Source organism: Meleagris gallopavo, chromosome 8 (genome assembly GCF_905368555.1).
Source record: "Meleagris gallopavo chromosome 8, MGAL_WU_HG_1.1, whole genome shotgun sequence".
Taxonomy (NCBI): Eukaryota; Metazoa; Chordata; class Aves; order Galliformes; family Phasianidae; genus Meleagris; species Meleagris gallopavo.
Window position 1 is genome coordinate 34,224,751 of NC_139411.1, and position 26,624 is coordinate 34,251,374.

At 52.8% G+C, this 26,624-nt stretch overlaps 3 protein-coding genes across 14 annotated transcripts in view; 2 read left to right on the forward strand and 1 right to left on the reverse strand.

Moving 5' to 3' along the window:
• JAKMIP3 (Janus kinase and microtubule interacting protein 3) overlaps positions 1-13,227 on the forward strand; it is a 48,031-nt gene extending 34,804 nt beyond the window's left edge. For 7 of the 10 annotated variants that reach the window (XM_031554557.2, XM_085230086.1, XM_085230088.1 and 4 more), the window contains 8 exons: positions 471-536; positions 949-1,017; positions 1,105-1,182; positions 2,999-3,202; positions 3,529-3,594; positions 4,498-4,539; positions 4,972-6,154; positions 11,610-13,227. In XM_031554557.2, coding sequence (XP_031410417.2) covers positions 471-536; positions 949-1,017; positions 1,105-1,182; positions 2,999-3,202; positions 3,529-3,594; positions 4,498-4,539; positions 4,972-5,184 — 738 coding nt within the window. In that variant the 3' untranslated portion in view covers positions 5,185-6,154; positions 11,610-13,227. The other 3 variants (XM_085230084.1, XM_031554548.2, XM_085230089.1) reach the window with 3 other exon arrangements.
• Positions 13,228-13,388: 161 nt separating this feature from the next.
• DPYSL4 (dihydropyrimidinase like 4) lies at positions 13,389-26,547 on the forward strand. Of its 2 annotated transcripts, none has more exons than XM_085230099.1 (14): positions 13,389-13,966; positions 15,523-15,611; positions 15,723-15,907; positions 16,780-16,944; positions 17,833-17,894; positions 17,990-18,070; positions 19,163-19,227; positions 19,411-19,535; positions 20,387-20,543; positions 21,541-21,682; positions 22,394-22,564; positions 22,902-23,081; positions 24,520-24,691; positions 25,052-26,547. In XM_085230099.1, exons 1-14 carry the CDS (start codon positions 13,685-13,687, stop codon positions 25,141-25,143), a joined length of 1,968 nt encoding a protein of 655 aa, XP_085086225.1. In that variant the 5' UTR covers positions 13,389-13,684; the 3' UTR covers positions 25,144-26,547. The 2 variants fall into 2 exon arrangements, with proteins under 2 accessions (XP_085086225.1, XP_085086227.1); XM_085230101.1 differs by lacking the exon at positions 13,389-13,966 and adding an exon at positions 14,219-14,316.
• Positions 22,561-26,624, reverse strand: part of STK32C (serine/threonine kinase 32C) — a 65,612-nt gene continuing 61,548 nt past the window's right edge. For both annotated transcript variants that reach the window (XR_014884893.1, XR_014884892.1), the window contains one exon: positions 22,561-23,043. The gene's annotated coding sequence lies outside the window, so the exon portion shown is untranslated. The remainder of the gene's footprint in view (positions 23,044-26,624) is intronic.

A 26,624-nucleotide genomic window follows, 5' to 3' on the forward strand; every position in this document is an offset into this window, starting at 1 on the left:
TGTCAGTGCCTGCGGGACTGGAAGCGGTGACGGCAGGTCAGTCCCACGCCCAGGGGTCACCTCCCAGCCTGCTGTTCCAGCCTTGTGCCCGCAATCACACCTGTTGTGCATGCAAGGAAAGGCCAGGGGCTGCATCTCTTCTCTAACAGCACGTCCCACAGAGCTCAGTTTTGTGTGGTGCAGCTGCTTTTATTCCCTGCTGGACAAAAACAGGATCTGGCGTCTGCATCTTCTTTCTTAATGCCAGAGTTTTAGAAGAACTCCCCACCTGTGTGATCACCATTCAGCATTAGTAGTTAATTACAGCTGTTCCTACAGCAACACTGCGTTACAACGCTGTTTTTATTTGCCTTAGTTTATTGTTGCTTGAACACATTTAATTTTGTATTTATCTCACACAGCAGTGGCCCAGTGCTGGGTTGCTTGCCAGGCGCCGGGACTTGTTGTAATTCTGCTCTGATCTTGTGCAGAACCTGACCAACGAGGAGCAAGTGGTTGTCATACAAGCAAGGACAGTTCTCACGTTGGCTGAAAAGGTAACGGCTGCGGAGCTCCACGCTGAGCCCTGGTGCTCAGCACAGCTGCTGGAGGTGCTGGGGATGATTCCCTGTGGGGCACTATACCCAAATGGGTTCTTGTCAGAACAGAGAGAAAATTCGAGCCATGTGCACGAACTGTTTGTTTTAAAAAGCTATTTAATTAGGAAAATGTTGGAGGGCAAATGGTAAACTTTGCACTAACGATTTTTTTCCATCACCAATTCTTATAAAAGTGAAGCTGTCACAGTAGGTCCCATCCTTCCCCTGTCAATCAGTGAAGCTAGCTGCACGTTTGCAGTGCACTCTGCACTGCACTCTCAAGTTCCAGTGAGGGCTGACTGCTGCCCGTGGCTGTGTGCCCCAGCAGCCCCCAGCCTCTGCCTCAGCCCTGCTCTGTTTGTGTGCACAGTGGCTCCAGCAGATTGAGGTGACCGAGTCCGCACTGCAGCAGAAGATGCTGGATCTGGAGAATGAAAAGGTATGGGAACGGGGGGGTGAGGGGGGTGAAACTGCAGGAAGGCAGGAAGGGCAGGCACAGCACTGACTGCACCTCCCTGTACACCAGGAGCTGTTCAGCAAGCAGAAGGGCTACCTGGATGAGGAGCTGGACTTCAGGAAGCAGTCCTTGGACCAGGCGCACAAGGTGAGGACCGGGCAGTGCCAGAGGGATCCATTTCCCCCCTTAAGGTGTGTGCTGTGCTGTCTCCAGAAATGCTCTCTGCTTCTGCCACTACTGCTCATGGAGTGACCCAAGGACTGCGGGTGGAATGCTAAGCAAATCCTCTGTGCCCTGATCTCATAATGAGCTCCTTAGGGACGGTGGTCCTTGGGTGTGCATGGTCCCTGCAGGATTAGGACCTAAACGTAAAGATGTTAAACACAAATTTAAATTTAGCAGAGGCTGTAGTTAATGACAGTGCTTTTCTTTATAAGACAGAGATTTTAGCCTAGACTTTCTCTTAGATCTTGGATTATGGTCTCTGCCACCAAAATACCTGGAGATATTATGGGATTCTGCACACTTGAAACGAAACTGCTGTTAGGTGAGGTTCATTGCACACACTAACGGATCCTACCTTTCAACTACCTCCTCAGCCGTTCTACTTTCTCCCGTTATGAAAGACATAAATGCATACACTGACCTATAGATTTAGCCTATTCTATTAAATCCTGAGGACAGTTATGCTTCCTGAGAAGCAATGGGTTTTTATGCCTCTTTTTTGGAAACCCATTATCTATTCAGATGTCAAACCACTTGGGAGAGCTTTCAGTACACTTTTCAGTCCTGTGTGGATGACTTAAGCCTGGTTTGGCAAAATGCTCAGCTTGGTGCTCTTTATCTGCCACTCAAGCAGAAGGAAGGAGCATAATGAAGTGAGTCTTACTCCGTGCAGAACTGGCTGAGGATTATCTGCACTTCCCCATATTCTCAGGCAGCGCAGTGGCTTTCTTCGTGCACAAATGCGGGCTGAAAGCAGCCAGAAAGCTTTGTTCTTCCCTGAAATTCCAAGGGTAAAAGCCATTTTGATTTGTGTAACTTGTCTCACATCCATGTTCCCTTTGTGCTCCCCAAGATGAGCTGCTGCTAATCTCCCCCGCAGCCACAGCCAAGCCGATTACCAGCCGGAACCGCCACGCTTTTTGCACGGCTTTCACTCCCTTGGTTGCTGCTGATGATTTTGTTCCAAGAAACACTTTGTCACACAGAGTACAACTGCCCCGAAGACAGTGAATTTCTCAATTCTTTCCATTTTATTCCCAACTCAATTTAAGCAGAGAGGTATAATGGTGTTTAAGCAAGGTGTGAGGCCCAAAGTGTTCCCAGCAGTGGGGTTTCGTTAGGGCAGTTACGGTCAGCCAGCTTGCTGGGGTTATTGCTACAAGTGGAAGGAGAAGCTTCGTGTATATCCCACCATCCTTGCAGAGACACAGCAACGACTGCTGCTCTCACCCGTGTCTGCAGCTCCAAAGTGTAATTCCTTGTTATTCTTGTAAATACGAGTGTTACTCTGTCCTGACTCTGCTAAGTCATAATAAGGCAGCAGCAACAGCCACCCCAGATGGAGCAAATTGCTCATTTTGAATTCAGCTGAATTAACACAGCAGACATCTCTGACATTTTCAACCAGCCCAGAGGTTCCAACCACACTACTTCGTCTTTTCCCTCTCTCCGCATGGCCGTCCACCAACTCCACGAAAGCAGGAGCTGACGCCCCCCGTTTGGGTGGCACACGGAGGGGCCGGGGCCTCCCAGCAGCCACACAGCTCACAGCCCTGCAGCACGGGGCTCCCAGTGCCCTGCCCTGCCACTGAGCTCTGCGCTGCCCCGTGCAGGACGTAGCACACCGCCCTCAGCCCTCCCCTTGTCCTACAGAGCAAGGATGACCAGTTCCCCACAGAACCCTCCCACGACCCATGACCATGTTGAGCTGACAGCCGTATATATTATTTTTGATTAGCAAATTCTGGAATTAGAAGCCATGCTCTATGATGCCCTGCAGCAAGAAGCTGGAGCCAAAATTTCCGAACTTCTTTCAGAAGAGGAGAAAGAGAAACTGAAGAGCGCAGTAGAGCAGTGGAAGCGCCAGGTGATGAGCGAGCTGCGGGAGAGGGATGCCCAAATCCTGCGCGAGCGCATGGAGCTCGTCCAGCATGCCCAGCAGGTATGTGCTGCAGTGGGCAGGCAGCACTGAGGGCAGGGGCACGGTCAGATCCATGCCGCCCCTGCAGGGCTGCACCGGGGGTCCCTGGTGTAGGAGCCGGGTTTGGTTTGCCTCGGAGCATCCCTTGAAATGGCATTCTGGCTTTCATGGGTTTGTCACACGTGGTGCGTGATGCTGCACTAACGGAGGACTCATCTACAGCTCAAAACACACGTTTGTTTTTTAGAAGAGATATATGCAAGTCATATCCCTGAAAATAACACATCTTCTGGGTACGTTTGTGTTTGGTTGGTTAATATATTTTTCTTAAATTTTAAATTGAACAGAGAATTAAAGAGCTAGAAGAAAGAATTGAAGGCCAAAAAAGACAAATAAAAGAGTTAGAGGAAAAGGTAAGGGAATGCAGATGAAGCAGCTGATACATGATGTGTGTATGTCTGTATCTTCATTCCATCTTTGCTAAGAAAATAATCTTACAAAAACTGATGTTGTGCATAAATTACCTTCTCGCAGTTCTCTCCCTGTGCCCAAAGCTCCCACCTGAATCTCACACAGAAGCAGCTCCCACGTGCCCAGCACCACTTCTCCTCCTACAACTTCAATGTTGGCCAAACCATAACTCAGATTCTGCCCTAACGTAACCCTCATGTGAAACATCTATTCCTAGAGCAATTGCCAAGAGGGAACTTGTAGAATCACAGAACTGTAGAATCATAGAATTTTAGAATAGTTTGAGTTGGAAAGGAGCTGTAAGGACCATCTAGTCCAGGCCCCTGCGATGCACAGGGACACCACAGCTCCATCAGTGCTCAGAGCCCATCCCCTGCCCTGGGCTGTCTGCAGGGACCACCCCCACTCTCTGGGCAGCCCACGCAGTGCCTCACTGCCCACTTCTTTCTTATACCCAGCCTAAGTCTCCCCTTACCACAGGCACAGTAGTTGTTGAGCTGAACTCTTGCCTAAAATCAAGCTCCAACCTTAGCAGTGCGTACCTTTGAAGTATCAGAAGACCTCAGCTGCTGACCTCCCTGCCTGCCTGCCCCAGGCTGCAGCTGGGCCGTAGTTCTCCATGCCCCAAGGGATGCAGGTAACTGCCTGCGCTCAGCAGAGCTGGCTCTGGGGTCACCCCGCAGTCAGTATTGCTTCCCAACACAAAGATTTGTTGCACTGTCTGTAACCATGGCTTATTCTCAGCTAAACACACTGTAAAATCTTACTCTCTTTCTTCTCTTCCATTTTTTCCTCTTTTCCCTCCCCTTTTCAGTTTTTATTTTTGTTTTTATTTTTCTCTCTAGCTTTCATTCTTTGGTCATAGCCCTTCAGGCCAAATGCAGAAGGTAAGCACTCGGCTTGCTTGGGGTCCCCTCCTCTTCCCACGAGGCACAGAGCCCACCCAGTGCTGCACAGCCCGCCTTGGCTGTGTCCGTGCACTCTCCAGGGCTGCCCAGAATGGAAGTCCCTGAAGCCTTGAAGTAATGTGTGCCCGAGGTGCTGCTGGGATTACCCATTATCTCATGAAAACAGGAGAAAAAAGGCCAACCCATTTGTGCCTGGAGCGGTGGCAGAGATTGCCACGTTGGCCATGAGCAGCATTGGAAGGAACGGTCTCTGTTACTCACGGAAGCCAATGGGATATGACACAAATTCTTTTTTACTGGTTGTATAATTTAAACAGATATATGCAAACCTTACAGAATTTTTGTGCGTGTTATTTATGAATGGATTTACTTCTCTTTGATCCACATTTTAATATATTTTTCTTGTTTCAGCCTACTGATGAAACTGGAATTTCTTCTACTGTTGCTAACTGGAAGATGGCATTGGTTGCCAAGACAGAAAAAGAGACATTGCAATGTCAAGAAACCCAAATATATCTTGTATTTTGCTGCTGGAGATGGAGGAGCAAGCCTTATGACCCTTTCAGACTGAAGATGAACCAGGCTGCGTGGGAACTTCTGCACAGGTGGGGTCTGCACCGCTGAAACCTCTGACCATGGATTTTCAAAAGCTGGAACTAAGCTGACAAAGAAGAAAGCCAAAAACCCCTCCTTCTACTAACAGTTATGGGCTTCTCCCAAGCCTGTCTCTGCTGCTTGGAATAACTTTCAGTGGAGGTCCTCGCTCTGCTGCTTGAAATAACTCAGCTTTACCTAAGGAGCAGTATACTAATTCAGATAAACTGAATATATTTTAGTTCCCTGCTAAGCAGGTAGAGAATTGCTTCTCTGTGGAAGTGACTATGTCCCGTTTTATATGTCAGTCGTTTATATTTGTGATTCATAGTTATTTACAAATCTGTCTTGAAGGAAATTTATAGAGAGAGCTCCAGATGAATAACTGAAAAGATAAATGTGAACTACGAGAGTGCGTTGTGTTCCCAGGCATTTCATCATTGCACGGGGTCTGCCCCATGGTTTGCTGACTACCCCACAAGCCCAGGATTAGGGGAAAAACACGAAGCTCTGTTTGAACCCTTCAGGAAATGGAATTGTACTTGGCTCTGAGCTTTCAGTAGGCCATGCTGCACAGCACGATGACAAAACTGGCATGCTAATTTGGAGTTTGCTATTCCTGAATGATGCTAAACGGCCCAACGCTGTCCATTCAAACGTTCAACTTGAAAAAGAGTGAACCTGAAAACACATCATCCCTGATCCCAGTGTGGGAGGTGGCACCGCAGGCACAAATACGCAGAGCGTGCGGCCCGAGGCCGGGCTCGGAGCCAGGAGAGGGAAAACCTTCTATAGCAACAGACGAAGGAGGAAGAACCGCAAAGGAGTCCCACCAGTACTTTGCCAGATGGGAACTGGGGCCAGGTGTGCAAATCCGGACCTGCTGGTGGATGATAGGAGCCGCCCGCTGTTCCTGGAGCCCCAGCAGCACGGCTGCAGGAGCAGCTCTGCCCATCGCTGGGAGCACCAGGAGGAACGCGAAGCCAAGGAGCTCCGACAGGTAAGGCAGAAGATTCCTAATAGCTGATTTATTATATAATTACATGTATGACTTCCTTCGTAACTACGTGGCTGTCGGTCTGACTCACTCAACCTATTTGTGATAATAACGCAGAGAAAAAATTGAATAGTCCAAGGTCTTTATGTAAATGACTTATTTATTTGTCTTACTTCAGTCCGTATTTAGACACTGAACTTCAGTATGAGCACAGTTGTTTTGTTGTTGGTTTTTTTTTTTTTCAAATCAGTGGTCACTCCCAAAAACAGAGTCCATCAGGATCAGCTGGGACGCGTCAGCCCTGAAGGAGCCGCACGCTGCTGCCGTGCCGCTTCTGCAGGGCTGCCGCCCGCCCAGGCGGCCGGACACACAGCGCAGGGCTGCGGCTGGAAATCATCGATCCGAAACGGGGCCGCCCCAACCCTCCTGCACAGAGCTCCGCCGCTCCGCGAGGGGGCGCTGCAGCACAGAGAGCGGCTGCGGGGCGGCAGGGCACCGCGACTTCCGGGGCTGCTCGGCACCGACTTCCGGGCGGCGCTGCGGGCTGCCGGCGCTAGGGGGCAGCAGCGCCGCCGGGCTGGCAGGGCTCGTTGTTCTCATATCCATGGAAGCCTTTGGGCGCCCCCAGACCCGTTATTTTTGTCCCGGTCATCTTAGTTTAATAAAAAGAAGTTAAAAAGAGGAGCCTCGTCCCGCAGGAGCAGTGCAGCACACGGTGCTGTTGGGGTTCACAGGACAATTCCCCACACAGCTCTCGGGAGCCGGACCTGATTTAAACCGCTCTGAAGAGCGGCGCAGATAAGAAAGAAGGACGAAGATGGTTACTGTGTCTGCCCTCATAGAGAGACGCTCCTCGTGGGGCAGGAGCACTCAGGCAGCAATCCAGATTCACGACTGCAAAGGTTTCCTATTGATAATACAGGATAGCAATTGATTTACTATTTTAATTAAATAGGTATTGAAAATGTTAGATGTTGATGTACATTTGTCAGTGACAGAAGGCTGGAGAGCAGAGCTCAGCCTACGAGGTGGCTGCCGTTGCCGTTAGCACACACGGCACGCAGGGCGTCCTGCAGGAGCGGGGAGCTGCCTCCTCCTGACCGCCGTGACCGGCAGTGAGCCGCCCTCAGGCTCAGGGGGACAACAATCCCAGGCAGCGACCCAGCTCCTCTACTCTTCCGTTTCTTACAGCAGCGTGAATTTGCTTTAGGACTGGACATACCATTTTTAACGAAGAATATTCAGCGTTCTTCCTGCTGTAGGCAGGAAAGCAATTAGAAACACCAAATTAAGATCTTCAGTACCGTGGCACCTCTGGTTGCCTTCACACCTGCCCAGCAGTGAAGCTGGAGAGCAGCATTCTGCTGGCAGCCATCCTGTTGGATTACCTCCTTTTACACCACTGCTGGATCACAGAATCACAGAATGGACGGGGTTGGAAGAGACCTCAAGGATCATGAATCTCCGACCCCCTGCCACAGGCAGGGCCACCAACCTCCACATTTCATAGCAGCCCAGGCTGCCCAGGGCCCCATCCAGCCTGGCCTTGAACACCTCCAGGGATGGACAGGGCATCCACAGCCTCTCTGGGCAGCTGTTCCAGCACCTCACCACTCTCATAGCAAAGAACTTCCCCTGACATCCAACCTCAATCTCCCCTTCCTCAACTTCAAACCATTTCCCCTCATCCTGCTGTTATCTACCCTTTCAAAGAGTTGATTCCCCTCTCCTCTGTAGGCTTACTTTGGTATTGAAAGGCAGCCTTCTGTCCATGCTATATGTGCCTTTGGTAGATAAATACTTTTCTCTAAATCACTTTATTTATTGATTGTGTAATCAAATTGCACTTTTTATTGGTGTGCTTCAGTTATCTGAAGAGTTTTTTTTTAAGGTCAGCAGCACATTTTTGCAGAAACGATCCACAGGAGAGATGATGAGCTGCTAGAGCTTAAATTTTGCTTCATTGTTCCTTCAGCCACATCCTGTATATTTCCATTCGTTTTCAAAGGGGCTGTAAAAGGCTTACTTCGCAGGGGTATGGAGACAAGGTTAATAAGATACGTTATTAGAATACTAATTGGGGAGCCTTTGCTGTGCAGAAGGACTCAAAACATATTTGTTTAGCATGAACCAAATAGGGGAAATTCAGGACTTCAGGAAGCCCCCCCAGTGGGATGAATGGGAGCATATAAAGCAAATGGCTCAAAGTCTGCTCGTGTTTACTGTGATGTAAATCCTGCGTAATTGATCCCAGTAAAGAGCAGAATATGGCTCAGTATTAACAAAGGGGTTTCCTGCAGACTAATAATAACCAACATACAGAAAAGCGTGGAGTGCCTCATTGCACCGTTTTTCTGCTTTAATATTTCAGGGATTGATAGAGGCTGAAATAGATAGAAATACATAGAAATGACAGTGTCAGTCTGAATTTGCAATGTCTGGAGACGAGGTGAGAGGGAGGACCTCGGGCAGAAATAACGACATTGCTGGTGCTCGAGCACAGCACGGATTGGAGGTTTGATCATGGAGAGATTTCAGTTCATGAAGTCAAAGCAAAAGGCTGCAAATTATTGTTCAGCCAATTCCACCAGAAAACAATGTGAAGCAGACCTGTTGAGGTTTTCCTTGTAAGCAGAATGTCTGCTTTATGGTAGTTATGTGAGATGCTGTTCCAGAGCAACAGACTTCACACAGGACTGATTTGTTGCACTAAATTGAACACAAACCCAGAAAAGACAATGGCGTTATGTACTTCTCCATCAAATACTGTTACAAAATGCAGTCACCTAAAATGCTAAGCAGAGAACAACGTTTCTGTAATGAAAACAGTTAAATGCTTAGAATTAACATTGCAGGAAAAATATTTCTACTGACTTGTATTGCTGTTAAGGTCAGCTTGCAGCCAACCATTTCAGTAAGATGAACAGATACGCTTCTGCTCTCTTTCCGAGTGCCTGAGCACGATGCTTCCACCACCTTTGAATAGCACAGAGTTGGTTTGACTGAGTTTTCTTCCGAGATTCGGGAGCACAACAGCTCCAGACCCAGAAGTGAATACGAGCAGAGCTGTGTGCTCGTCATGCGTTCTTCCTGGAGACTCAGTGAAAGGATGGAAGTCGTCAAAATGGTCAAAGCACGGGTCTGATGTGCAGAGCCCTGTTTTGTGGGTGGTGTTTGATGCTGAGCACACAGTTGATTCATACAAATGTGCTCATGTTTGCTGTAAGGAGCAGAGCCGTCTCTGATCTCCCAGTGCTGCAGTTCCTGCAGGGCCTCCCCCTCAGACTCCTGAACTCCGGTCTGTGCTTCCGTGGGAAGAGTCAAAGTCTGATCTGTGAGCTCGCATAAATATGGGGTTAAACGCCTTGATTAACATTTAAAAGGCCCCTCACATCTGTCGGGCCTTCCCACAGCTGCTGCATTTTGGCAGCAGTGTCTGCTGGTTCCCATCTGCAGGCCGCAGCACCCAGCACAGAGCTGAGGTTTGGAGCAGAGTCACAGAGAGCTTTCTGCTCGGGCTGCCAGTGTCCTGCCGTGCTACACAGGTTAGACACTGCAGTGACAACCGTTTTCACCTGGGTATCATGTTAGCAATGTAATGTTTTGTTCACCCAAAGCAGCAAGGCAGTAGCTGTAATTGAGTTACCCATTCAGCCCTAGCGTGGCACAGAACCTGAGATTTGCACTGCAGAAGTGTGATCCATGGAGCACTTTTTTTAAAACAAACTTTGCCCTTTTTATCATTCACCTTCAGGAGGGCTGCAGCACTGCAGATCTCATTTCCATGAGGTCCAAAGCGTTCTCTCCTTGGTTTACTCTCATTTCATGACTGTATCTTCCAGATAGTGCAGGATTCTTTCTCTTCTGTTAGGGAGGAAACAAGGGAAACTGACCAGCTAAAACAAACTCATCTCTGTCAGTCTTTCACATTTCATTCATTCAAAATCCCGAGAATGAACAGTGAGTGAGCTGGGGACGTGTGGGCTTTGTGTCCCTTCACTTTGATGGGGCTGAGATGCACAGCACAGCCCTTAACTGTTGTCTGAGGAATGGAGTTTTGAGTATACACAGAAATTAGCTAGATTCGACTTCATTTGTGTAAGTCACAAATGTGCTGTCAGTCACAGCTTGTTGAAGAGTTTGTCCTCTTCAATTGTAAAGATCTCATGTGATGGGCCTGAAGAGGAGCTCCAGCTGCCCAATGGTGTCACGGTGAGGGACTGGTGTGTCCTGCCAGCACCACTACAGTGTGCAAAGACAGAGCTGCAGGAAGGTTTTCTTATGAGATATACTGTGGAGAATGACAACTGAAGAGTAAGAACGATGACTCTTTGGCCTGGCTTAAGTTTAAGTTCAAGGTGTTGTTGCCCAGCTCCTGCTTCTCAGCCTGGCTTCCTAAGGACAGGGCTGTGTCTGCACCCGGCCCACAGCCCAGCATTCCGCCAGGCAGTTCCAGCAGTGACAGTCAGCTCCTGGAGGGGCAGGAGAGGAGGCTGGGGCTCGGTGAGACGCAGGGCTGCAGCGGGCCGTGGTGTGAGCGGGCACAGAGCACGCAGGGCAGTGCCTGGCAGGAGGCACGGTGCGGCACGGGCTGCCCTGAGCGGCAGTGTGGGTGGTGTGCGGGACGTGTCTGCCCCACTGGGCAATTACAGCTCCCAGACAAACCTCTGCCAGGAAAAGAACCTGTCTGAGGAGCTCAGACTCCTGATGGCTTTGTTACAAAGATCTGCAGAGGCAGATGTAGGCAAATTTGTTCCGTCGGTGGCTTTTGCTAAAGCAGGGCTGTCCCAGTGGCTGGCTTCATTCTCGTAACAAGCAGGAAAAGCCCCGGGGCTGCCACAAATTGACGGGAGGACCGTTAGGGGGATGTGAAGGAGATGGCCGTGCTGTGACAGCCGTGGAGGTGGGGGCTGCACCACTCACCCCTGCCAGACCAGCACAGCCTGCCCAGCCTGCAATAATTGCTCTGGTAGGGTGGCTGTGGAACACCGACAGCTGCAAATACACCACCCAATATTTTTTTCCTTACTTAGGAACAGATCCATGCAGTTTATGTACAATTACAGTTGTTAGCTAATAGATTTGTCTTCTTAAAAAGCAATCAAACATCATTAAGCAATTAACCACAATTGCGCGGTTGCACGACAGTTATATGCAGGTGTAGTACAGATCCACCAGTGAGCTACCATACAGATTCACCAAATAAACAAAAGGCTTTGACAGAGCTAAATGCTCCTATCTGGGAGCCACGCTAACACTGGCTCTGTGTCCCAGAGCAGTTTGTTTCAGCCCTGCATGGCTGCTCCTGCAGCCCTCCTTCACACAGGTGCATGTGCTGCTGAGCAGTTTCACCCCGCAGTGTGGGAGGGGTTCCCCAGAACTGCTGCAGTGTTTGGGATCAGCATCGCTGCAGGAGGGGCCTCTGGCTGTGCTTCACCCCTGTTTGTTTATCCCATAGGTGCCCGCTCCGCTTCTGCAACCCACGGCAGGTTTAGAAAGCTGAGAAGTGAATCCGCCGATAACAAAATTCTAAAGCCCTGGTTTTGGTACAGCAGCCCTCCATTAACACTGGGCAGCGAGCAGCACGGGAGCCAACAGCAGAACTGTCAGAGCTCAAATTGTTCAGAAGAGTGTTCCATCTGTGCTGAGATAATGGGACAAAATGAGAATCAAACGTTATGGACTTCGATATCAGCATATATCTGATAGGAGTCACGCACCCGACCCCAGCTCCACCCCATACAAGCACCATATTGGGGTGACACAGATGAGCCAAACGGTCACTTCCACATTTTATGCACAAAGAAGTCAAATCCCAAACGTCCATTTTGAGTTCCACTTAAACGCAGTGTCTTAACTCAGTTACGTGGGAGCGCCTGCACAGAGCTGTGTTGGCACACTGCGGGCCCTCGTGGAGATTCTGCAAGCCAGGAAGGCCTGGGATGTGCTCTGTGACATCTGCAGAATGCCTTAACCCCACCGGGGGGGCAGCGTGGGGCAGAGAACCGCCTCCAAACTGAGATCCCCCGTAACTCAGACCCGCTCCTGTGTGAGTGCCGCACAGGTCCAGCTCTTGGTTAGACTTCCTTACGGTGTTTTCTTTAATGAGAAAGCTGTACAGGTCGGGTCCATGTGTAAATAAGGGATTACGTTTATGTAGATGTTAATACTTACATGTAAAAAGTTATGTACATAGGAAAGAAAATAATGGCTCAAGGAATGTTTTAAAAATAGTTTCTTCTGTCTAAAGGCACAGAAGGACAGCGACACAGATGTGCTGCTGAGCTCAACACAAGCTCAGCTTAGTGCTCGGCTTGGGATGCTCGGGGCTCGGTCCTGGGGGCTGAGGGGCTCTGGGCAGCCCCAGCCCTGCTCCAAACAGGGCGGAGGGGCACTGATCGCATTGCCCGCTCACTGCTGCTCTGCTACGGCAGCCTGATTCACCTACTGGAGTTTGGAAAAAGCATGCAGTGCGTTATCTGCAGCACGGGGAGCTTCTGAAGGAACGCCAAAGGAGTCACAGGTGCTCCCAGTGCGGGTACTGCAGCGCTGGGCAGAGGCACAGCCTGGGCTGGACTGATGCAACACAGCTGAACTAAGAGCCTGTCGGATCTCAGCTCACCTGGCTGCAGGAGCGCGGCCGTCAGTCAGTGCTGTGCTCCAGCAGCACCCCAGCTTTCAGCGCATCCCCGAGTGCCTTACGCAGCTCCTCAACGGAGCCACCGGCAGCCCAGGGGCTCAGGAATCCGTGTTATGAACAGCGCAGCGCAGCTGTACTGAGGCGTGGTATGTTTGCTAAAAAGGAGCGCTGAACATCGATGCGAACCAGAGAAAATGGTTCCCCCGGCCGCTGTGCTGTGTGCTGTGCTCTGTAACCTCCGGCAGCCACATCCCGAGTGCAGAACGTTGGGTCGGTGCTGAGGCAATGACTGCTGGGCCCAAGGCGGGGCTGCATCGATCAATTACAGAATTTTACACATATTTTTGTATTGTGATTCATATGATATATATCAAGAGACTTTCTATTCATTTGTAAAATACATAAATTATTGTAAACTTTTAATAAAAAGAGCTGTTTTAAACATTGAAATCGGTGACTTGTTTTCTCCTGGCCGCAGGTGGAAGCCCGGCGTTACTCACGGGCACTTCGCTCACCCTTTCCATCACGCCCTCATTTTAAACAGCTGAAGTTCCACCCGACCCATCGCTGATACCCGGAACAAAACCTGCAGCCCCAGCGCAGCCCATCCTGCCGGGCTCAGCGCCGATCTCTGCCGTTCTCCAACCGCCGACCGCGCGCCCCGCGAAGCCCCGGGCGGAGCCCCCAGCAGCGCGGAGTTCGGCGCCCGTCCGCAGCAGCCCTGGGCACGGCGCGGCGCTGCCATCGCTACGGAGTGCCGCCCGCGGCGGGGGGCGGCGCGGAGAAGCGTCGGGCGCGGTGGGGGCCGCTCCCAGAGGACGGGCCGCGGCCGTCGAGGTGGGCGCTGAGCGGCTGCGGGCGCTCCTCCCGCGCGGTGCCGCCCGGTGCCCGCCATGGCGGAGCGGAGCGCCGAGCCGCTGCCCGCCTGCTTCGCGGGTCTGGGCGCGGGCAGCCCTCGGCCGCGGCAGAAGCGCGGCGGGATGTTTTGCAGCGTGGAGGACGCCTTCGACAACAAGACGTTGGATTTCCCCTCGCTCGGCGGCGGCGGCTGCGGTCGGTCCCGTGGCTCCGCGACCCCGTCCGACGGCAGCGGCAGCCCCGCGCCGCCACCGCCGCGCTCTCCGGGGGCCGCCGCCGCGGGTCGAGATGTTGGGACGTCCGACGGCTGCCGGCAGGTGCGTGTGTGCGTGCGTATGTGTGTGTGCGTGGGGCCGGCTGGGCCCTCCGCTCCGTCCCGTGCCGTCGGGGAAGCCTCGCGCGGGGGGCCGGGACCGGCCAGCACGGCGCCGCCGGGCGGTGCGGGTGCGAGGAGCAGAGCTACCGCTCGGGCCGCTTCTGAAGGAGCCACCACCGCGGCCGCGGAGCCGCTTCCGACGGCAGCTGCGGGCGCGTGGCCCCGGCGGGCGGGGGGAGCCGGCGGCGGGGGGCGCGCAGGCGCGGGGCCGCGCACGGCCGGGCACGACGCAGACACACGGAGCGGCGGAAGATGTCGAACCCGGGCAAGAGAAGCGGCTCTCGTGGCACGGTGAGGGGCTCCGGAGGGGGGGCCGGGCTCGCGCCGTCCGGCAGCGGGAGCGGAAGAGCCGGGCTTGGCCGCGCGTCCCGGCTGGGAGCTTTCGGCTCCTTCGAGAGAGCGCTCCGCAGCGCTGGGGCCGCTCGGCCCCGAACCGCGACCCCCGGCCCCGCATCGCGGCTTGGGCGCGGGGCCCTTCGGTGGCGGCGGCCTCGCGTGACCCGCTGTGACTCGGAGCTCCGGCTCTGCGCCTTTGTCTGCCCTGCGGCCCCGCACACAAAGCCGCGCTCCGCGCACAAAGGCGACGGTTCCGCTCCCCGCAGCGCCCCGCGATGCCCCGCGCCTCATCCCGCGCCCGGAGCGCTGCGGGGGTCCGGCGGAGATCCTCCGCCTGTTGTCGCCGCTCTGTTTGGGAGCGCTCCGCCAACCGGCGCCGCCGCTGCTGCTGTAGGAGGGGATTCCCTGCTCCTATTGCCGGGGCTTCCGAGCAGAAGTGAGGGAAATCTCCAGACAGCGATGCTGGCGCTTTTTTTTTTTTTTTTTCTTCTTCTTCCCTTTTTATCCTTTATTTTCCTGCCGGCTCACCCCTGCGGTCCCCCCACACATCGCGCTGTCTGAGCGCAGCCGCGCGGATCGGAGCCGCCATCCCGGCCGGGGGCGGGGATTTGCGCCGTGCCCGTGGGGCAGCCGGCACGGCTCCTCGTGATTGATGTTGTGGGACGCGCACGAACAATAGCGATGCGATAAAGGCCTTTTCCGAAAGGCAGCGCGGTTGCTCGTGCTTCTTTCGTGCGCCGCGGAGGTCCCTTTCCCCGCACCCCGACGTGTTTGCAGGCTGTCCCGCAGCAGCACGCAATGCTGGGGCGGTCGGCAGCGTCCCTCGCTGTGTTTGTGCCCCCAGCACCGCCCATTGCAGCCTCGCTGATATTCGGTAATATAGCAGAGGGTCGGAAAGGAGCCCTCTAATTATGCTGCGGCTCTCTAATATTTCTGGTTAAAGATCTCATCAATCTGACAGCGGCGTGCAGCCTCGCTTTGAAGGGAGGAAAGGCCTCGAGGCGTTACCATCTCCTCGAGACTGGAAAAGCTAATTGTGTCAATAAATTAGCAGGTCAATGAGATGCACTTAGCGGTGCTTGCAGCCCCCAACCCCACATCTCACGGTGAGCAGCATCCATCCACGGGAAGAAATCCTACATTTGTTTTTTGTCCGCTTAGAGCGAGCAGCTTCTGATCAAGGGCGGAAAGATCGTCAACGACGACCAGTCTTTCTATGCCGACATATACGTGGAGGATGGTTTAATAAAGTAAGTGAAGTTCTGTGATGTTGCTGCCAGGCAGATCTCAGTGCTGTTTAATTTGCTCGAAGCTCCTGTCTGCGGGGTTGGGCTGGGTGTTCACCTGAATGCTGTGTTCAGACAGATTGGAGAGAACCTGGCTGTTCCCAGCGGGGTGAGGACAGTGGATGCCTACGGGCAGCTGGTGGTGCCGGGCGGCATCGATGTGCACACGCGGCTGCAGATGGCTGTGATGGGAATGGCTTCTGCTGATGACTTCTACCAAGGCACGAGGGCGGCCCTGGCAGGAGGAACCACGATGATAAGTAAGATGGGCAGCGCTGAGCTGGGTGCTGTGCAGGGCTTTTGTCATGGCAGAGCTTCGTTCTCCTCCTAGCACAGAAATGTTCATTTTTCTGTAGTAACCGAAGCGTTAAAAAGCAAAGTAGGATGCACGATGTGCTTCTCAGTAACTCCTTTTGCAGTGCATGTATATTGAACGCACTTGGCTGTTCCTGCTTCACCTCTTAGAACCACAGAACCATTAATGCTGGAAAAGCCCTCTGAGACCCCCGCCCACCCCACAGTCCCACTGCCCACATCCCTCAGAGCCACATCCCTGCTCGGAACACCTCCATGGACGGGCACTGCCCACCTCTGGGCAGCTGTGCCAGCGCCTGGCCGCTCTCTGGAGAACGAATTGTTCCTAACCCAACTTGAATCTCATGACAGTAGAACAGAAGAAAATGTTAATCACCATTTCATATATTTTTAATAGCTATACAGCTATATTTATAAACTTATCAGCTTTATGAGTGTGGGATCTGCTTTGTTACATATTGGTTTTGATTTCTATTCGTTCTTCTGCTCCCAAAGCCCACTGCAGCACTTGTCTGAAGGGAACTCAGCAAGCCCTGCCCCAGCTCTGTGCATCCGTCTGCCCACCCGTGGGGTGGAGGTGCCCCATCCCTGCAGATAGCCCAGGGCTCTGAGCACTGACGGGGCTGTGGGCGTCCCCGCTCAGTGCAGGGGGTGGCCTTCGGAGGTCCCTTCCAACTCAAATGGTTCTGTGATTCTGTGCATATGAATTACTGCTGGGGCGTCTCCTCGGGGCGGTGGCTGCGCTGACCCCGGGGGCTCCTCCAGCCACACACAGCTGTGCCCAGGCAGCCCCCCAGCGCCGTGCGGTGTCTTTCAGTGGACCACGTGCTGCCCGAGGCTGGGACCGGCCTGCTGGCCGCCTACGAGCAGTGGAGGCAGCGTGCTGACAGCAGGGCCTGCTGCGACTACGCGCTGCACGTCGACATCCCCCGCTGGCACGAGGGCCTGCAGGAGGAGCTGGAGGCGCTGGTAAAGGACAAGGGTAAGGGCCTGAGTTCTGACTTAGAGAAACTCACTGGAACGGACTGCCCAGGGAGGTGGTGGAGTCGCCGACCCTGGGGGTGTTCAGGGAAGGACTGGATGTTGTGTTGAGGAACGTGGTTCAGTGGGAGCTATTGGTAAGAGGTGAACGGCTGGACTGGATGATCTTTTCCAACCTTGGTGATTCTATGATTCTAAACTATTCAAGTACAAATGTTGGAGGTTGGGCTTGCGGAATGAGGTGAAGCGTTGGGCTTTTCCCGGAGATGTCCTTTGTGTTCTAATTCCTGCACGCTCTAAGCATCCCTTGGATGCAGCCCAGGGAGGTGCTGGCCAGGCATCAGGAATTTGTGCCTTTCATTAATTCTTAATGCCGAGTTTGGAGCTGCATTTTGCTTTCAGATATGCTAATGCAAAGCTAAATGACTTCAGTGTAATTTGCAGTCTTGCAAGCGAGGCCTTAATTGGTCATTTAACATAAAAATTTGCAACGAATCTCCTATTAAAACGCGGAGCAGCTGAATAATGGACCATTTGGAGCTTAAAACGTATTTTTCATATGTATCTTCTCATGAAATACAGTTTGTTTGCGGTTTGATCATAGTTTGGAACCAGCTGTTACCTCTATCCATATAAAACACGTTGGCAGTTCTCAGGCTTTGACTCTGCTCCACGAATCGTGTTCAATAGGAACAGTGTGGGCAGTGCTGTGTGCAAAGCACAGTGTGCCTGTTGCTCCACTGAAACAGTGCACTGAGTAACAGCGCTTAGAAATAAGAGAGGCCCGTGTTGGTTTGCTCTCAGCTGAGCCCACACAGAGCTCAGCCGTGCCCAGGCTCCGAGCTCTGAGCTTTGGCAGTCACTGCGCTTCTCGTTTTCTCTTCCCAAGGTGTGAACTCCTTCCTGGTGTTTATGGCCTACAAGGACAGGCTTCAGTGCACCGACGCCCAGGTAATGCAGACAGCCGCTGCGCAGTGGAAGCGGTGACCCACAGTGAGCAGAGTCCATCGCTGGTCTGATATTGGGCGCCCGTTCTCTCTTGGCAGATGTATGAAATATTCTGCATTATTCGAGACCTGGGGGCCATAGCCCAAGTGCATGCTGAAAATGGAGACATCATCGAGGAGGTATTGTGCTTACATTCATTCAAATTGCAGGCTGATTGGAGCATTCGGCGTGAGGCAAAACGCTGACTTAGCAGATGGGCCGTAGTGTCTGATAGGAGGTGCCAGCATGCTTTTAGTGCTCATTTGATGCTGCAAAATCAATAGGAATATGTCCAAGTGAGACAGAGGAGCAGCCTGCTCTGGACACTATTGCTTCCTAAAGACAATCAGTGTGCATTTTGCAGTGCGTGCTGTCTGCTGGCATCAGGGTTGTTCAGTGCCAGGTTGTTTCACTGATGGGCTGGCCTTGCTGCAGCAGGGCAGTCTCTGGTTGCTCGTTGCACGTTAACTGAGATGTGAAGAGGTTGGGGGCTGTGGCTGTCCCTGCATCCCACCCCTTCTCCCTCCTGCCCACACGCACCTGGTGGTGGGATTTGGCCTCCAGGACAATCTGCTTACCAAAGCTTTGGAGGGACGGGGCTGATAGGAAATCCTGTTGTGGGAGGAATGTGCAGGGGGATCTGGGCTCTTGGTAATATCAGCAGCATCCTCCCAGTTCCACACACTCACCTGGGTTTCATCACAGAAATCTGCTTAGTAGTTCCCAACAAGAACTCTGAGGGGCTCCCTGAAGGCTGCCTGCCCACCCTCAGTGGTGTTTATCCTCTATTTATTTTGTATAGAACTCCTGTGTGGCCAGGTGTCCTCACTACTTGAGAAACCTGAAGAGTTGTGTGTTTTTTCAGTGATCTGCATTACATCTTATAATAGGTATCACCAAAACCAACAGTCAGTACCTTATTTGGTATTGCAAACTATTCATTACTTTCCTTTTTCCCATTAGAAAAGGAAGTGCTAGACAAACACTGCGAATGGGTGCTGTACAGCAGAATTACACACGCAATTCCTTGTAGCTTACATTCAGAAAGCAGAATCCTGAACCTTGAAATTGGTTTATTTGAAGAAACAGGTTGGAGGGTTACTGCCACCCTGTGTTCTGTGGTGTCACATCATTGTATTCCTCATTGCTGTCAGCCTGTGGCTGCTCCTGAACACGGTGTGTGTCCCACACTGCTTCAGACCGACTGCTTTTGTTCATCTTTGTCCCTGTAGGAGCAGAAGAGGCTGCTGGACATCGGGATCACTGGGCCGGAGGGGCACGTCTTGAGCCGCCCGAGGAGGTAATGCTGCCCACATTTCCAAAGAACTGCAGGCAGCTGCTGCTCGTGGTTCCTGGGGGCTGCGAGGAGATGCTCCGTGCCCCTGTTTTTGTGCTCCGTGCCCCTGTTTTTGTGCTCCGTGCCCCTGTTTTTGTGCTCCGTGCCCCTGTTTTTGTGCTCCGTGCCTCTGTTTTTGTGTCTGCAGGTTGAAGCAGAGGCTGTGTACCGTGCAATTACAATAGCAAAACAAGCCAACTGCCCCTTGTACGTCACGAAAATAATGAGCAAAAGTGCAGCAGATGTGGTAGCTCAAGCAAAGAGAAAAGGTAAAACTCTATGTCGTGTCTGCATGCTACGTGAGGCCATTCACATACGTCCAGGAATGCTGTTCTAGCTGCAGGGCCTACGAGCTCGTTATCACCCCAGTTCTCTCTCTAAGGGTGCTAACTCCCAGTGTTGGCTGTTCCTCACCGTGTGCTGGAGCTCACTGCTCTGAGCTGCACTCAGAAGATGTGATGTACTTGAAACTTTGACACCTGAATCCCAGTAGATGCAGCTGAAAAAAGAACAGAAAACAACTCCTAATCATTTATCATGAGCTAAATGAAAAATGAAACTGGAGCAAACTCTAAATTCAAACCAGGGAGTGGTGGGAGAGCCAGCTGTGCTCCTGCAGGGAGTCGGGAGCAGGGCGGTGTGCTGAGAGAGCAGCAGTGCATGGCCACGTCTGCTCCCAGCCAGAGGGACACCAGCTGGGTGCAGATAATAGCATCACAGAACCATTAATGCTGGAAAAGCCCTCTGAGATCCCACCCACCTCACAGTCCCACTGCCCACGTCCCTCAGTGCCACATCCCCGCGGGATGAACACCTCCATGGACGGGCACTGCCCACCTCTGGGCAGCTGTGCCAGCGCCTGGCCGCTCTTTTTCCCAGTGCCCAACCCAAGGCTGCAGAGCAAATTGCAGCTGGAAATGTATGTTTTCCTGTGGATGAATAGATGCATTCACAGCATGTTCTGGCAGCGCTTCCCAGACATCTGAGGTAATCGGAGGTTTTAGTCTGAGTTTAAAAAGCTGTGGTGCTGAGAACACCGGAGAGAAATGAAAGTGGCACGGTGAGCGTGCTGTGAACGGAGGCTGAAGGCTCCCAGCACTGCCCTGACCCCGCTCTGCAGGCACTGTGGTGTACGGTGAGCCCATCACTGCCAGCCTGGGCGCCGACGGCTCGCACTACTGGAGCAAGAACTGGGCCAAGGCTGCGGCCTTCGTCACCTCGCCCCCGCTCAGCCCCGACCCCACCACGCCGGAGCGCCTCTCCTCCCTGCTGTCCTGGTGAGTGCAGCCCGGGGCTCGCAGCCACTGTGGGGATGTGGGCTGTGCTGGGGGTGTCGTGAGGCTGGGGGGGCCCTGGGGTCACAGCACAGCTGTGCATCCGCTGAGCTCCAGGGCGTTGGTGTCAGATGAAGGGTTTTGCAGCAGCAGCGCTGGGTGTTCGCGAGGTTTGAAATCTGAACTGTAAGTGCTTGGGGATGGTGCACGTGGGGCTGTTTCAGCCAGTTGTTATCCCCGTGTCAGCACGAGCATCTCTGTGCACAAACACAACGCTGACAGCCCTGCAGACACGGGGATGGGTAAACAGAAATACATCTGTGTGTGCTCCACTGCAGCCAGGATGCAGCAGTGACCCTTTGGGGCTGGCTGCAGTGCATGTCCATACAGCCCTGCGTAACCTGCAGTATGTTATGGGACTGAGACGTGCTTGTTGTATCCTTCCTTTAAAAGGTACTTTGGAAATGCATCAGAATGGTTTTTCTTAGAACCATCTTCATATTAGAAGGGCTTGAGGTTCAAAAGGAAGGTACAGAGATCAAGATATTGAACAAATAGGAATAAGAGCCAGTTTAGGAGAAAAGAGCAAAGGTGCTCATGAGGCTCTGGCTGCTGTACTGTAACATTCCAGCGCTTAGTCTCTATGAGTGACTAGAGAGCAGCACCTCTGTGTACCTCTTCACTTGACTTCCAGTGGGACTTAAGGGTCTAAGCTGCCTGCCTGTGAGCCTGCATTGATGAGATCAGCGTATTCATACAGCCACAGAGCAGTTCAGGGTGGGGAAGCCCTCCTAGATCCCCGGGTTCAACCCCAGCCTGCCCACACCGTGCGCAGTGCCCACATCCCTCCGTCAGAGCTCAGGGCCCGGGGGCTGTTGTGTCACAGCTCCCAGTGAGCCTCCCCAGCACGCAGCTCCGCAGGGAGGGCGGGTTGCTGAGGAGCCCATTCAGAGCCGCTGTCTCTGCGGCGTCCTCTGACCGTGTCTCTTCTTGGGTGCAGCGGGGACCTGCAGGTGGCAGGCAGTGCTCACTGCACGTTCACCACCGCCCAGAAGGCCGTGGGGAAGGACAACTTCACCCTCATCCCCGAGGGGACGAATGGCATCGAGGAGCGGATGGCCATAATCTGGGAGAAGTGCGTGGTAGGTGCAGAAACACGGAACCTGATTCCTTCCATGTTGTGAATGCGGGTGGATGGGAGCAGTGCTCAAATCGGATGATGTCAGATTTCTCATTAATTCAGATGAGCCCTGAAGTGTGACACTGTCTAGACGCTCCTTCAAAAGAGCCTGGCAATGGAGGAAATGTGACACTGAGTGCCTTCAAAGCCTCTTCAAAGGCTGCAGTGGGGGAGCAGCCCCCGCGCTGTGACTTGCAGTAGGAGGCAGCTCTCAGTGATCGCTGTAAGGGCTGAGATGCTGCTCTTTGCTGGTGCTCGCAGGGGTGGGGATGGAGCATTGCCACAGTGCCTCTGTCTGCCTGCAGCCACCACGGCCCTGCACTCAGCACAGTGCTCAGCCCTGGGCTGCTGACCCCACGAGTGTCCCTGGGTCACAGTCTGACGGCGGCTTTGTTATTGAGATGAATACCATTTATCTTAAGATAGTTCAAGAGAATTTAAGGCAATTCTTAGGTTCACTTCTTGTCTTTCTGTATTGAAATATCCTTAGCCATCTCTGGTGGATGTGAGACTCCTGTCTCACTTGAGCCTACAAGGGAAGCCTTTTTCAGAGACCTTATCTTTCCCAATGCAGAAAGCAAACCCTCTGGTGCATCCTTAGCTCCCATTTGGTTGCGGTGGGACTGCTGTGCTGTCCTGTGTTGAACAGCCCTTCCCTCGTTCTGCTGCTCAGGTCTCTGGGAAGATGGATGAGAACGATTTCGTGGCAGTGACCAGCACAAATGCTGCCAAAATCTTTAACTGCTACCCCAGGAAGGGGCGAATTGCGGTGGGCTCTGACGCAGATTTAGTCTTGTGGAACCCCAAGGCTACAAAAATCATCTCAGCAAAAACCCACAATTTGGTAAGATATCTTTTTAATTATTTTCCTGAGCAGATTTTACAGTTGGAAGAGAGTGGCAAAGCAGTATATTTCTTCAGATCAAAAAGATAAGAGCATTCACCGTGTGAATGGAGGAGCAGGTGGAAAACCTTGCATTTCCTTTGTAAAATGCAAAACGTGTTGTTTGCTGCACTGCTGGACAGTTGGGAGGGCTGGGACTGGGCTGAGCAGCAGTGACTGAGCCGCGATGCTTTGCTGCCAGAACACAGAGCTTACATGGGTTGTGCTCACTGCAGAGCAGAGAAATTAACTGATGACCTCATTCTGAGTATTAAGCATCCTGGTTTGTTTCTTCCAGAATGTGGAATACAACATATTTGAAGGCACGGAGTGTCATGGGGCTCCTGCTGTGGTCATCAGTCAGGGGAAGGTCGTTCTTGAGGACGGGAACCTGTTTGTCACCGAGGGCTCAGGTCGCTTCATTCCCAGAAAGACGTTCCCTGATTTTGTTTATAAAAGAATAAAGGCGAGGAACAGGGTAAGGAGAACTTCATTTGCAATAATCACAACCTCTGCATTATTGCACTGTGGTCCCTGTTCTGCTCTGAGCTCTCGGGTGCAGCAGGCAGCAGGAAGGAGAGCTGTGCTGATGGTTATGGTGTGATGCCCTGGTCAGTGTCATGGCACGTACTGCTTACAATGCCTGCTTCAGGACTGCAGCTGATCATACAGGTGTTAGTATTATTCAACTATTACAAAGTCATAGAGCAAAAATACAACTTCTACTTAAGAATTTGGCCGTGCTTTTGTTGGAGATTATGGTGTTGCTGTATTACCACTGTGCAAGTTGGCTGCTGCCCGTGGAGTGGTCGTAGTTACTGGAAATAACAGCAGCCCTTCCCAGTGTGCCAGCACAGATCTCCTAGGAGACACAAAGATGTGCAAATGCATGGAATGCCCCTTAATGACCGCACCTTCCTCCTTTTTTCCTTGTGTTGTTTCAGACCTTTTCATTATGCACTGAAGAGCAAAAATCTCAAACCCCGGACACACCGCCAGCACTGGTGCTGCAGCAGCGCTCGCAGTGTGCAGCTCTGTGTCCGTGCTGCAGTGCGGTGGAGGCGCAGCCCCCAGCACCTCCGTGCTGTGTGTGTGCAGGGAGCTGTGCAGGGCTGGCAGTCAGGCTGTGTTTGTGTCAGTGCTGAAAGGAGACGCCCGGTGCTGCTGCTTTGGCACAAGGGACAGACAGAGCTTGCTAAATATAAACCTCACGTCCTGAAGGTCCCCGGTCTCCCAGTAGATGATAATTGAGTGTCAGACCTGGCTGTTGGTGATTCGTTTGTTAAGTTAATTCACTTGGGCAGCCTGATTGGGCACTTTGCAAACAACCAGACAGCCCTCCCGTGTCTCCTGGTCTGTGGTTCAACCAGAGCTTCAGGAAAAAGCTGGGGTCAAAAGGAGCACAGCAAGATGCTGATCAGAGCACTGTCTGTATGATATAGGGGCCAGGATGAAGGTCATGTACCAGAAACCTTGCTGTGGAAAACGCTGTATGCTTGTGGAGAACCCGTCAGGCCCTGTGCTTTTAACTTGAAACCCTGCTCTTCTCATTTGCAAACCACGTGTGTGCTGACCCTCTGGTTCTCAAATGGCTGCCAGTCATCAATCTGCTCTGCTGCAGAGACAAGGCAGCCTTAAGCAGAACTGTGGTGCATACTGGTACTGGGGCCATTGCTCCGCTCTGGCTTTGGCTCCTGATGCCCAAGAATACAGAGGTTGGTAGAACGCAGCACGGTGCTGCTCCGGTTGAGGTGTGTGCCTGTGGGATGCTCCCCCTGTGCTGCCCACTGCCTACCTGCAGCCTGGAGCCCTGGGCTGTGGGCTGCATCAGCTGCATGTGAAGGGAGAAGGGCCTTGGGGGAGAGGGAGGAGATGGACGGTAGTGCCTGGGCTCACACCTCACGTCCCTCCCGCAGCTGGCAGAGGTGCATGGTGTCCCGCGGGGGCTGTATGACGGCCCGGTCCATGATGTTGTCCTCAGCACCAAAGCTGTGCCCACCATCGCGGCCTCCAGGATCGCAGGCTGTGCCAGCAAAGTGCCCGCCGTGCCCGTGCGCAACCTGCACCAGTCGGGGTTCAGCCTGTCGGGTAGGTGTGGGCAGGGGCTGTCAGTGGGGCAGGGCTCAATGTGGTTGTCTTTGTTTGTGCTGCTCCAGGGCTGGGTCACGCAGCTCTGCTCCCAGGAAGGAGCACTAATGCTGCCTCCGCCATCCTGGGCAGCCTCCTCACCTCCAGCCCATCTTCCCTCTTCTCCCACAAAGCCATTCCCCCTTCTCTTACTGTCAGACCGTGCCTCTTTTAGAAGCCCCCTCGAAATGCCAGAAGGCCACACGGTCATTTATACTGTGCTGTGCTGACGCAGCGCCCAGATGGCTTTACAGGGAGAGGTGGGCTGTTGCCCAAAAGGCCCTATGGCTGCACGCTGACGTTCTGCTCTGCTCTCCCCAGGCTCTCAGGCTGATGACCACGTTGCCCGCCGCACGGCCCAGAAGATCATGGCCCCCCCAGGCGGGCGCTCCAACATCACCTCCCTGTCCTGATGCTGCTCCCACGGTGCTGGTGTGAAGGGCACGGCTGGTTCCCTGCAGCTCAGGGTGGAAGGGAGGTGGGCCCTGGGCACCTGATGAACCTTCTTCTCTTAGGTAGAATGTAGACGAAGCCCACGCAGAGGTAGCTCACCCACCTGTATGTCCCCCAGTCCCTAGAGCTCCCGCTCCGTGTCTTTTACCTGGATCCTCAGAGCCCTTAGCATATGCATGCCCACACCTAGAGGTACATTTAATGTGTGTTCAGCAGTGCTGCTCGCTGCTCTGTGCCCAGGAAGGCCATGACAGCTTGTCTGGTGTTCATGCCTTTCTCTCCCAATGACTGCCCTTCTCTAAGGACTGTTAACCGATGAGCCCTGCCACAGGCCTTGTGTGCTGTCCTGTGCTGGGCTGCACGCCAGGCTGCTGTAGGCAGACTTTTTTAAAGGGTTATTTATACGGTTTTTCAAGTACCACGTGTAAGTGAAGTCTTACAGCCAATAAAAGGCCCAGCTAAAGGCTGCTTGCATATGGCAGGCTCTTTTATAAAATCTACGCGAGGCAGTTTGTTACATTTAAAGGTATTACAGAAATGGTGAACCTCAATGCCACAAATCTATGCATGTCCCTCTGCCCCGTGCCTCGCAGTTGGTTTTCTGTTCCTTGCATTGAATAAACTTTGTTTGAAATCCTGAAGTGATGGAAGCAGCTGACCCGCCTCACTCTGTGTGCTCGTACCTCATCTTGCCACGTGCACTGGTTTGTAGAACAGCTCGTGCTGTGCAGGTCTGTGCTGTGTCCTGTGGCCCTGCAGCTGCTGTGTGCAGGGCTGGGCTGCAGCTGTGTGCCTGAGCCCAAACACATGGACCAGAAGGCAGGTGGGGTGTCTGAATCAAGAATATATGCTCAGATATATTTAAACAAATGACTTAATTTTGTTTAATGTCTCTCCTTTTTTTTTTTTTTTTTTTTTTTGCCTGCAAATGCACCAAGGCTATTGAACATCCATTTACTTTCTTTGCAAGCAGTGTTTTGCTTACATCTAAATAAAAGCATTTTTGAAAACCGAAGAAGCCATTCATAGGGAAAACACTCACTTGAACTCATATCCCCCACCTGCATGACGCTGAAACCACAGCCAGCAAGGACAAAGGCAGCAGTAACCCCAGCATGGGATGCCCCCCAGCCTTGCACGAGCTCCACCACAGCTGTTCTTAACAAGGGAAGTGCTGCTATCCCCTGCTGCTGGGCTCATTCATTTAAGGGTACCTGGGCATGGGCCCACCCCTCCCCTCTGCTCTCCCTGGCGCAGCTGTGGGCAGCCCCTCTGCAGAAGGGGCCTGGGGGAGCTGAGGCAGCACTGGCACAGGGTCGCGTGGCCTTGGAACGGGGCAGCGAGGTTAGAACCCTGTGCTTGTCTCAGCAAGATGTCTCAGCCCTGTCCTGAAGATCCATCCGTCTGCCAGTGTCTGGTGCCTGCAGGGAGCAGCCCCACC